The 12296-nt window shown below is 42.6% G+C and overlaps 1 protein-coding gene across 4 annotated transcripts in view; it reads left to right on the forward strand.

Moving 5' to 3' along the window:
- LOC111151235 (MCF.2 cell line derived transforming sequence-like 2) overlaps positions 1 to 12296 on the forward strand; it is a 282214-nt gene that overhangs the window by 145955 nt on the left and 123963 nt on the right. For 3 of the 4 annotated variants that reach the window (XM_022509077.1, XM_022509067.1, XM_022509097.1), the window contains exons 8-11: positions 898 to 1022; positions 1602 to 1716; positions 2259 to 2378; positions 11286 to 11477. In XM_022509077.1, coding sequence (XP_022364785.1) covers positions 898 to 1022; positions 1602 to 1716; positions 2259 to 2378; positions 11286 to 11477 — 552 coding nt within the window. The remainder of the gene's footprint in view (positions 1 to 897; positions 1023 to 1601; positions 1717 to 2258; positions 2379 to 11285; positions 11478 to 12296) is intronic. The other variant, XM_022509087.1, reaches the window with a different exon arrangement.

The raw sequence follows: 12296 nt of genomic DNA on the forward strand, positions 1-12296 counted from the left end.
TAATAAATTTTAAATTATTAATGATTAAGTAATTAACATAAACAAGTAATTAAAATTATTGATTTATTGCTTTTGCTTTAAATATATAACAGCAGTTTGAGATATAAAATTTAACAGTTGTTACGTTGGAGGGGAAAAATGGATCGGCAGGGGACAAAAAACTTTTTCCAATATATACCCTTTTGTATATTTTGGATTTTGTATCATATGTATGTATATATATGTATTCCTGTGAAAAATAAGTTAATAATCGTATGATCTAATAATACCACTTTTGGACATTTACCCAAAGAAGACAAAACACTAATATGAAAAGATATATGCACCCCTATGTTTACTGCAGCACTATTTGCAATAGCCAAGTGATGGAATCAGTCCAAGTGTCCTTTGATAGATGAATAGATAAAGAAGATGTGGTGTATATATATGATGGATGGGTCTAGAGGGTATCCTGCTAAGAGAAATAAGTCAGTCAGAGAAAGACAGATATCGTATGATTTTATTTATGTGTGGAATTTAAGAAACAAAACAAAGAAAAAAAGAGACAAGCCAAAAAATAGACTCTTAACTACCCAGAAGAGATGGTTACCTGAGGGGAGGTGGGTGAGGGGATGGGAGAAACAGGTGATAGGGATTTATTCTCATGATCACTGAGTAATATAGTAAAACCGTTGAGCCACTGGATTGTACACTTGAAACTACTATAACTATGCTAACTATACTGGAATTTAAAAAAAAATGAATGAGTTAATTTTTGAAAGCTGCAGCTTGACTTCTTTAGCATTTAATTTCCTGTATGAAAGATACACCTGATCTGCCATTCTCCTCACCACCAGTCTACCAAGAATTTGCTTTTGTTCATTTCTTCTGAGACAAATTATATTTTCCTTTCTCTAGGATGAGCTGAAATTACTTGGAAAGCAAGGGACCACATTACTGTCATGTATTCAAGAACCAGCAACCAAAAGTCCCACCAGCGAACTCAATCCCAGTGAACTAGAGAATGTAGCTACCATGGAACGGTGAGTGAGAGAGGGGGGATTATGTAGAACTCGATGATCTGAAACGACTGAGAACAGTTGGCACAGCCCCTCCTGGGTGTTGGTGGAGTCAAGAAAGAATAATATTTGTGACAACAAAGGCAAAAAGATGGTACTCTCCGACAGAGATGTTTTTAGGAGAATGCTATTCCCTCCTTTTGTGCTTTGCTCTCATCCCAGGATTTCAGGGGAGATGGTAGTACGTATTTATCTTCATTTCTAAATAATGGTTTGGTTGGGTGCTGTGCTTTACACACCTGTCATCTCATTTAGAAAACAAAAGCTACAAAGGTAAGGTCACCTGGAGGCACATTTCAAAGCATAGCAGCTGCCTCCGAAGTGAAGTTTCTGGCTAGTTCTGAGGGTGTCCTAATTGAAAAGTGGAAAAATTTTCCATTTCCAGCTGAACTGTGAGAGGTCATAGGTGACAGAGACTTGCCTAAAAAGGAGATTCCCTTAGTTCGTAACACTGGCTAGAAACATAGGGGTTATCTACAGAAACCTATATGGACTTCTGTGGAAGTGAACATTAACCACATGTTACTTTCTCTTTCTTGACAGGTTATTACTTCAGTTGGACGAGACAGAAAGAGCCTTTAATCAGTTTTGGTCTGAGCATCACTTGAAGCTTAACCAATGCCTACAGCTACAACACTTTGAGCGCAATTTTTATGAGGTTGTTACTTCCTTGTTGAACAGAGCTCCCTTTCATGGTTTGGTGACTTCTGGGTCTCCCTTCTCCCTTGAACTCTGGATATTGAGTGTCCCTCTTCTCCCTAATCCAGCCCCCTCCTTATATCCTTGCTTCCTCATTGATCATTCTCTTCTCCCTTTTTCAGTGGGGTAGCAATGTTCTAGAACCCCCATTTTTCTGTTGGTATACATGCTATTTCATGTCTGGTTTATCTTCCTTTTTGATTGATAATCTGTGAATGTAGCTTTACTCTGTCATCTCTCTGTGTCTCAGCACCATACCCCTTTCGACCCCTGCCCTGAGCTTAATCTAAAAGCTTATGAGCTTAAAAAAAAAAAAGAAAGAAAGAAAGAAAGAAAAAGAAAAGGAAAAGGAAAAGGAAAAGGAAAAAAAAAAAGAATATGTAGATTCACAAAAGTCTTGAATACTTTTTGGATTTTCCAAGTTTTCTTTGAGTATGTAGAACCTATACCTCCAGAGAGGGCCTCAGGGCTTATTTCTGGATGTTCTAATGTGTCTTACAGGTTAAGCTTGCCCTGGACAGTTTGTTGGCAGAGCAAGCAGAGTTTACAGACATTGGCGACAGTGTGATATGCGTGGAACAACTTCTTAAGGAACACAAAAACCTGGAAGAAAAAGGCCAGGTTTGTTTTTTGCTGTTTTTACGGACTGGGAAGGAAGTCTCTGTGTACAGTGACAGATGATGTCCATTCATTATTGTTGGAAGGTGGCTGAAGGACACAGGAATGCCCAAATCCTGCCTTTTCCGTCCCCACTGCCACCTCAGGTGGGGTGAGGGTTCCGGTTGACTTGTCTGCCCCCACAAAAGCAGCAGGAGGAAAGGTCACAAAAGACACGTTATCTACCAGCAGGATGTGGAGGTGGGAGCCAGTGGTAAGGAGGGGAAACGTGAAAAGGGGAAACCAGAAAAAATACCAGCTGGGTTTATAATAAGCAGAACAGTGCAGAGTGGGCAATGGGTCCACATTAGTTCTGCTGCTACACAGAACTGGCAAAGCTTTCTCCTTTCTCATACCCCAAGAGTTGTCAATATCAAACTTGTAAAAGAATATGTGTTGCACAATTCTCATACCAGTATTAGACAGTTTCCCGGATCTGCACACAAGTCAGCAGGTGGTAGTGATTCTATTTTAAGTCCTTATGAATTTGAGTTATTACGAATTAAGAAAGTCGAGTCCTCTCTAGAAAACTTCCTTTTTACTCTTCTCAAATTAGAGTCTCTATCTTTTTGTCTTTTGGGCACCCAGTCCTTGATGATTAAGCACTTCCTCTCTGGGCTTATCTAAATGCATGCTTCCCATATGATAATTTTATAGTATTAGAGATTTGCTTCTCCAAGTGTGATCCTCTGACCAGTGCATAGATGTCACCTGAGTGAGAACTTATTAGAAATATGGAATCTCAGGCTCCCTTCAGAATTAGAATCTGAATTTTAATAAGATCCCCAGGTGATTGACATGTACATTATAGTTAATTGAGACACACCTTCTCCTCCCCAAAGGACAAGTAACAAATGTAAACCAGGTTCCCTCTGACCCTAGGAGGTATCAGTTATAGATTCTGAACTGGAGGTGCTTCTCCATGTGTGTGAACACATGAACCCACCTGTGCACCCAGACTCTCACTCAAGAATCCCATCCTCCTCTATGAGCACTCCCTCTATTACCAGTGATCATTTGACAACTAAACATTTTAGTACTGTAGGCTTGAGTAATCAGAAACATTTATCAAACAATGAAAAAAGAAACAAATTTCATGTATCTGGTGTCTCAGATTCTCTAAGACCCAATTTTTTGTAATTTTAGGTTTTTTTTTTTTCAAGAGAATTCCTTATTAAGTGTAGATACTATGTATTTTCACTTGCATACATTCATATACTTGGGGGGAAAAAGCCTCATCAAGCCCAGTCCTTATATTTTGGGTTCGAAAAATACAGTCATGTCGTATATATGAATGAAAGTAGCTACTGACCTGCCAGGAGGCTTTCATTCATCACCAGGTATTCCTTGTCCTAGGTTCTGTGAATGTGGTGGCAAACCAGACAGTCAAGACCCTGCTCTCATAGAGTTTATGTTCCACTGCAGAGAGAGATGAGTAAAAAGCAATCGAATAAGTATTAATATCAGATAGTGACAAATGGTATGAAGAAAATAACAGGATATAAGAGAGTGACTAGGGGTGTTACTTTTGCTCAGGTAGTCAGGAAAGGTCTCTCTGAGAAGGTGACCTTTGATCTGAGCTCTGGATAGCCATGCAAAGATTTAGGGGAATAGCGTACAAGGCAGAGAAGCCTCAAGCATAAAACATTGGAGGCAAGACCAAGGTTTGTGAGTTCAAGGAATGTGTCTGGAACATAGTGAGGCAGGGGGGTATAAGGTGGGAGTTATGGTGGTGAGGACTAGATTTTATTTTCAGTGGAACCTATTGGAGGGTATGGGTTGGGTTTTAAATAGTATGGCTGAGGGGCACCTGGGTGGCTCAGTCAGTTAAGTGTCCAACTCTTGGTTTTGGCTCAGGTTATGATCTTAGGGTCATGGGATCCAGCCCCATGTTGGGGTCTGTACTCAGCGCAAGGTCTGCTTGAGATTTTCTTCCTCTCCTTCTGCCCCTCTTTCCACTTGCACATGTGTCCGATCTCTCTTTCTCTCAAATAAATGAATCAATCTTTAAAAAAATAATAAATAGTGTGGCTGATCTGCATCCACTTTCTCTCTTCTGCCCCTCTTCTTGGACTTGAGATCTTGGATACATTAAAGATTGCTGACCAGAGCTAGGGGAGAAGCCTGTGGTCATGGGATGTAGGTATGGTTTGTGCACCCATGATTGGTCTTTCAGGGGCAAAGTATCAGAACCAGGTAGACTGACTCATAGCACATGACCTGCAGAGCCCAGGTATATTAGTTTTACCTATTCTGTGCCTTGCTTACCCTGTTATTTTACTTATTTTCTAAAGGATGCAGTAGACCCACTTCTCTGCCTTTAGATGAACCAAACAAAACTATCCTATCATAACCAGGACCTTTGTAACATGTCTTCCCTCAGATGTCTAAAAGGCAGTGTTTCTTCAGGTAATTTTAAAGGCTTGGCTAATCTTTCCATTTGTCCTACCTATAAAGTGTTAAAGGAACAAGGTGATACCTGTCTAGAGTCCACCGAAACCTGCTTGGGTTTGTCCTTCACTCAGCACTCAGGGGTCAGCTTCCCCCCGGAGCAGAGCCAGTCACTGATATCTGGATTGTTGCCAACTTGCTTATTCTGTACAATGATGTCATCCTCATGGATAACCTCTGAGCCAACTCACTAACCAGACATCTGCGGCATGCTAATTGAGCCTATTCTTTTATCTTTTTCTGGTTTGATAGTTCAGCAATCTTTTTTTTTTTTTTAAGAGAGGGAGAGAGAATCTCAAGCAGGCTCCATGCCTAGTGTGGACCCCACCTTGGGCTTGATCCCACAACCCCACGATCATGACCTGAAATGCAGAAGTTGGAAGCTCAACCCACTGAGCCCCCAAGTGCCCCTGATTTAAATCTTTTGAATGTTCATTTCTAACTCTGAGAAACAATGGTTATTTTACTCCCCACTGTTATTCCTTTTAAGGCAAAGTTTGCTGTGGGGTTTTGGCTATAAGGCAGGCTGGGGACCTTGGTGTTGGGTCAGCAGAGAGTTGACAAGGACGAGGCAGGGGAATCAACATGATTTTAGTCTTGACCTCTCCCCAGAAGGCCAAGGGCCAGCAGTTACAGTACATGTCTAGGAAGGCTTAGAACCCTGATCGTTAAATTCCTAAGGATGTAATAATCTAGCTGGAGGGCCATGACTTTTTTTTTTTAATGGAAATTTTCAGACACACACTAAAGCAGATCAGCTAGTACAATGAACTCCCATGTGTATGCTCTGTTTCCACAACCTTGAGCTCTCTGCCTTTCTTGTTTCATCTGACCACACATGTACATTTAATTCCTGTGCCATTATCTGTGAGTTCATTCTGGGTTCCCTGACATAGAACATCACCCTTTCTCATCATTTTCTTTCACAGTAGACACTTTTCTCTTTCATCTGTCATAACAATAGATTCTGGGGAAAAAAACTGTTATTACACCAATGATCTCTGAATTACGTGTTGCAACTTGACTATCCAGCCTTCTGGAATTTTCAGCACCTGAAAGATGCCAGCCCGGCTTGAGATCAGAGCACCAGATTTCAGCCATTGCTTTCTCATTATTTCTCTTTGACTTTGGTGATTTTGTCACCTGATTTTCTTTAGTAGCAGCTACATAGGCTAAGAAAGAAGCTATGAATTAGAGCTTTTACAGTAAAGTTCTTTGCAGGTGCCTGAAGGATGTCATGACTATACATGACTATACAGCCATCATTTATAGCACATGCAAGGAGGCCAAGGGGGCTGGAAGGTGGCAAGACATGGGCTTTGGAGGCAGACAGAACTGGATTCAAATCTCCGCTCTACAGACTACCAGCTGTGTGCCCTTAGTCAAGTCTCTTAGCCTTTCTGAACACATCCCTTCATCTGTAAAACTGAGAATAACCTTTCCCTACTCTGTGGGAAGATGAATGAGGTCAAGGCTTCATCAGGACTGGAGCGTAGTAGGTGGTCAGAAGCTGGAAGCTCTTATCAGTCCCCATTCATTTCAGCTGAGTGCTCTTCCAGCCATCCAGTGTGGCTCCTGAGTTACTGCTCATCTCTCCTCCAACATCTCAGGGCTTTAAGAACAGTTCTGAAGGGTGAGATGCTGCATGCCAAGCCAAGGGCAGGCTGTCATCACCACAAATTACTTGGGAAATAATCTGTGGGGAAGTTCCCTGGGCCCAGAAGACTTGTGCTGTTCTTAGTAAATTCACAGCTGGACTTTTAAAAAAAAATTCAGCAGACTTCTTTGCCAAGTTTTCATGCTTAGGCTTAGGTTTAAGCTTAGGCGGAACAAATGCTGACATTTTTCTCGGGTTGGTCAGAACCAGATTCTGGAGCCAAACTGCCTGACTTTGAAGCCTGGCTCTTCTCTTTCCTACCTGGGTCACTTTGGGCCATTTTTGCTTCTACTTCTCTTTTGTTAAACGGGGCCTATGTCGAAGGGTTTCTTGCAGGGAGTGAAAGAAAAAGTCAGTTTAAGCATTCACAATGGTGCCTGGCATACAGAAAGCTCTCAGTGAATCTTAGCTGCTGTCATTAACATCACAGAGGTAGTGGGGCAAATTCTGTTCTATGGAACGTTCCATAGGTTCAACCTGCAAGTGGCCGAGCAGTTCTAGTAACAGCATCTCATCCATTCTTCATTCATTTTGCAATATTTGTTGATCTCCTACTATGCCAAGTCCTGTTCTATGTTATGAGGACACAGCAGTGAGGAAAAGAGTTAAAAATTACTGCCTAGGGGCGCCTGGGTGGCTCAGTGGGTTAAGCCACTGCCTTCGGCTCAGGTCATGATCTCAGGGTCCTGGGATCGAGTCCCGCATCGGGCTCTCTGCTCGGCAGGGAGCCTGATTCCTCCTCTCTCTCTGCCTGCCTCTCTGCCTACTTGTGATCTCTCTCTGTCAGATAAATAAATAAAATCTTTAAAAAAAAAAAATTACTGCCTAAGGAATTAGCATTCTGGCCTTTTCTCAGGGATGGCAACCAGTGCATCTGGCCTTTGCTGGGCAAAGTACTAGGACTCAAGTACTCAAGTACCCTGAGTTTTTAATCCCTGAGTTCTTTTAAAATAGCTACTGCTTGACTTGTGTCACTTTATTCCTATATCATTACTCACTTTTGTTTTGCACAACAATCATTTATTCTTAAGTAGCTGATTTGTATCATGAATGTCTTAAGTTGAATAACAGCTGGTGCGTGCTCACAAGGGTCCGCAGCGTAGTGCGGGCGATAGATCAGTGATCACAGCAGAAGTACCTGCTCTGATCAAGAAAGGGTACAGAGCGGTAGGGGAGCACAGAGGAGGGGCATCAAAATGAATTGGTGCAGTTGAGAGAGGGATGTCCTTGTATTTCTGTAAGAAGTTAAACCAGGGCAGTGTGTCTGACTGGGACGCTCACCATGCTCAGCAAGGGTGCACGTGGCCTCTTAGCGCCTGGAGCCCTTTGGAAACACAGGAGTCATCTGCGTTCACTCACAGGGCAATGCTGTTTCACACAATTCCAGCCAAGTATGTTACTGCGTCTTCTAGTTCCCTGGTTAATTCATTTTATTGATCAAATATTTATGAGATACTTCTAAGTGCTTTCATGTAGCTTGTTTATCGGTAGGAGTGAGAGGAGGAGGAAGAGTGGGTGGAGGTTTACTAAGTGAAAGTGAAAATAAAATCTTAAAAAAGAAAAAAAGAAGGGCGCCTGGGTGGCTCAGTTGGTTAAGCCACCACCTTCTGCTCAGGTCATGATTCTGGAGTCCCAGGATCGAGTCCCACATCAGGCTCCCAGCTCCGAGGGGAGTCTACTTCTCTCTCTGACCTTCTCCCCTCTTGTGCTCTCTCTCATTCTTTCTCTCTCAAATGAATAAAATCTTAAAAAAAAAAAAAAAGTAAACAAAGAAGATAAGTTCAGGTAGAGGTAAGTGCTGTTTAAAAAAAAAAAAAAATGAAACAAGGAAGAGACTGGGCCTGGGTGGGTGCGTTGCTGGGAGTGACTTAGACGTAGTAGTCAGGGATAGCCTTGTGAAGAGGCGAGCCAAGAATTTCCCTGAAGGACCTTGGGCAAAGCATCCCAGGGAGGTGCCCTGATGCAGGAGCTAGTTTGGTTGCCATCCTTGTACCTCCTACCTGGATTAGTGCAGTAGCCACCAGCTGCTTTGCCTCTTCTCTGTCTTTCTCAACATTATAGCAGAAGCAATTCTTTGCAAAATATAAATGAGACCCACTCCTCAGAGCCCTCCCAAGCTTCCCACAACACACGGAATAAAAGCTGAAGTGCTCAGAATGGCGCTGGGGCATTCCGCATCCAGTTTCCCTCTTTCTCCTGATTATGTCTTCTCCTTTCCTGCTTGCATCCTCTGTTCCAGCCACAGTGGCCTCCTCCTGCTACCCGAACATGGCAAACACGCCCCTACCTCTCAGCCAAGTACTGCGTGCTTTGTCTGTCACTTTAGGCCTTGGCTTCTGTGTCAGGGGTTCCCAGGCCCACACTCAGGTTTGAAGATTTGCTAGGGGGCCTCATAGGTCAGCATGTAATTATACTCACATGGTTATGATTTATTACAGTGAAAAGATACCAAGCAAAATCAGCACGGGAAAATGCATGGGGCAAAGTCTGTTGGGAACCAGGTATAAGATTCCAAGATTTCTCTCCCAGTGGAGTCCTATAGGATCCTGATGCCCCTGGATTCCAACCTCCCAAAGGTTTATGACACCATGGAGAAGTGTTGTCTATCAGGAAAGCTCAGTCCCCAGTTTTTACTGGGGACTGGTCATGTAGGTATCCTCTACCTGCCATGTACCAGAATTCCATATTCCCAGAAAGAAAGTAGGGATTTAGTGTAAACCATATTGTTTGCACAAACCATTAAGGCATGGTGAGCCATTCTTATCAGGGGATGATAGGTACCCTCCTGACTTTCCTAGAGGGCACCCAAGGGTTAACCTTGCAAACAGGCCTTTCAAAGACAGCAGTCTCACGCATGTTAACATTTCTGCATTGCTTGGATGGCTCTTTTCTTTTAATAAATATTCAATTTATTGAAGTAACAATAAAGTCTAGTTTTTCCTTAAGCTTTCAAGTTCAACTACAAATCTTTTTTTTTTCTTTTTTCCATTTTCTAAAAAATTTAAATTCAATTAATTAACATATAATGTATTATTTGTTTCGGGGTACAGGTCTGTAATTCATCAGTCTTATATAACACCCAGTGCTCATTACAACACCTACCCTCCCCAGTGGACATTGTGGACGGCACAGTAAGCCCTTCTCTCATCCATCCTACTTAAAACAGCAACTCCTCCATCAGCACTCCCTACCCTCCTTTCCATGTCTGGCTTTTCTCCACAACATGCATCACTAACTAGGATATTATATAATCTACATATCTAATTATTCATTGCCTGTGTCTCCTTGCTGCTTCCTGACGGCACACAGGAGAAGAATGAGGCACAAACAAGTCAGCTGCAAGAGAAAGGGAGCCCAGGTCGGCAGTAGAAAAGACTGTCACCCCAAACAACTCCTCAGTCTCATATTTTTGGAAAGCAGGTCACAACCAGCAAAGAAGCTGGAGTCAGTTACACATTGACCATGAGTCTTGTGGATAAGAAGAAAGGCAAAATATATCTGGTCGAGCAGTGTAAAGTTTATAATTGAGCAAGCACTTTCAGAGGGCTCATCTAATTAGCCACAGGTGGTCTCTGGAGAAGGGGAGATAACAGAAAAAAGCCACTGGAATGCCCTGAGCCAGCTGGGCATTCCCTGCTGCTGGGCTTCGAGGAAGTATATCGTCCTCTCCCCCAGAGGCCTGTTGCCAGAAGGCTACAGCTAAGCGTGCTTGGTGGCTGGTGTAATTTCTCATGGGTTACATTTTAAGCAGTATGTTGTTCTAAGGCATGGTTACATCTTCTATTAACATGTAAGCTCCATGAGGGCAGGTATTTTGCTTCCTTGATTACTACCAGGCCCCTAGCAACTAGGGCGGTGTTTAGCACATGGAGGGTCCTCAGTAGTATGTGATGAATGAATTAAAAATAGATAAACATGGGGGCACCTGGGTGGCTTAGTTGGTTAAATGTCCAACGCTTGACTTCAGCTCAGGTCATGATCTCAGGGTTGTGAGATTGAACCCCACATTAGGCTCTGTCCTGGGCATGGAGCCTGCTTAGGATTCTCTCTCCCTCTCTTAAAAACAAAACAAAACAAAACAAAACAAAACAGTAAAACATGGCACATGGGATTAGAACAAAGTAAACCATGCAGAGAGGGGTAGGAGGTATGGTTGCTGGGAGGCTGAAGTCAGAGAAGACTGTGACTAGATCTTGTGAGTTGCAGGAAGGGGTTTAGATAAACATATTTCTTAAGTCTCAGGATCCCCCACAAGAGTTGTCCAAACCAGATCTTTACTAGCTTCCCAAATTCAGCTGAGTCCTGTCTCCCCTCAGGGCCCCATGTCTGATCCTTTTACTTTTCCATTTAATTGACAGGGGAATTCAGAGTCTCCAGTTCTGGTCAGTATAACCTGTCATGCTCTTCTGCCAAAAAGTTATCACAGTTGTTATAGTTGAATTACTGGTATTATTTATTTAGTAATCTAAGTTCTCCATTACATTGAAAATCATAGCTTGTTAATGCTATATCCTCAGTGCCTGGCTGAGAATTCAACAGAAATTTGAATGATTGGCTTGCTTTTCAGAGTGTAGTTGACCCTGGACTAGGCTAGACTTCTGGAGACCTTGAACTGCGACAGAGCTTCCCCAGGTTCCGGAGCCAAGACTCTCAGCCTAAGACCTGACATCTGCTAGGCTTCCTCCAGGTTTGGAGCACACGGTAAATATCACCCTCACCATGACCTGGCTTCTGATGCTTGGCTGTGGATGCTCACTTCACAGGATACCTTGGAAAAGGCCCAGCTGCTTTCAATAATTGGGGACCAGCTCATCCAAAGCCACCACTATGCAGTGGATTCCATCAGACCCAGATGTGTAGAGCTCAGGCACCTCTGTGATGACTTCATCAATGAAAATAAGAAAAAATATGACATTTTAGAAAAGTCCTTGGAGTTGCATAGACAGCTGGACAAGGTGAGCACAGCAAAGCCATGACCATGATGTTTGCTAAATTTTCTGTGCAAGAGTCTTAATCATACTCATCCTTCCTGCCCCTACAGAATTACTGAGAGGGTAATTACTTCATGTTAAATAGTGCTTGAGAGGCATTAAAAACTGTGCAGATTCTAGGTCATAGAAGTATTAGAAGTCAGAAGTGCCCTCACCATCCCACCATATCCCATTAGAATGAACAAATGTTCATTCTCCTCTATGTGGACCTAGACTTAGAGTTTTGGCCTGGCCCCATGATTCCCTTTAGGCAGAGAACCAAGCACACTATATTTACAAAGTGCTTCTCCTTATATATAGGCATCAAATCAATCTATTTGGAAAAGCTTAAGTAATAATGACCATTATACACTCCTGCCATTTATTGAGCACCTACTATGTTCCTGCCAGAAACATAATTATGTCATCTATTCAATCCTCAAGACAACCTATGAGAAGAGTATGAATGGCATTATTTGGAAGAGGCAGAAACTGATAGCTTGGTTAAATCAGTGGCTCACTGCATTTAATACATGAGAACCAGTTTGCTAGAATTGCAGATTCTCTAATGTGCCATTCTGGAGACTCAGATTCAGTAGTCTAGGATGATGCCCAGGAATCGGTATTTTCATCAAATTTCCAGGTGTTTCTGGTGCAGGTAGTACAGGGATGGCACGAGAGACTGTGGGATATGTGATCGCCCATGACCACACCTGGGGTAAAAATAGGGCATGCAGATTTGAAGTCAGGACTGCTGTATTCCAAACCCCAGACTCTCTAGACTAGACAGCAGCACTCTGTGCA

The sequence above is a fragment of the Enhydra lutris genome, unplaced genomic scaffold (genome assembly GCF_002288905.1).
Source record: "Enhydra lutris kenyoni isolate GAN:26980312 unplaced genomic scaffold, ASM228890v2 scaffoldscaffold2, whole genome shotgun sequence".
Lineage (NCBI taxonomy): Eukaryota > Metazoa > Chordata > Mammalia > Carnivora > Mustelidae > Enhydra > Enhydra lutris.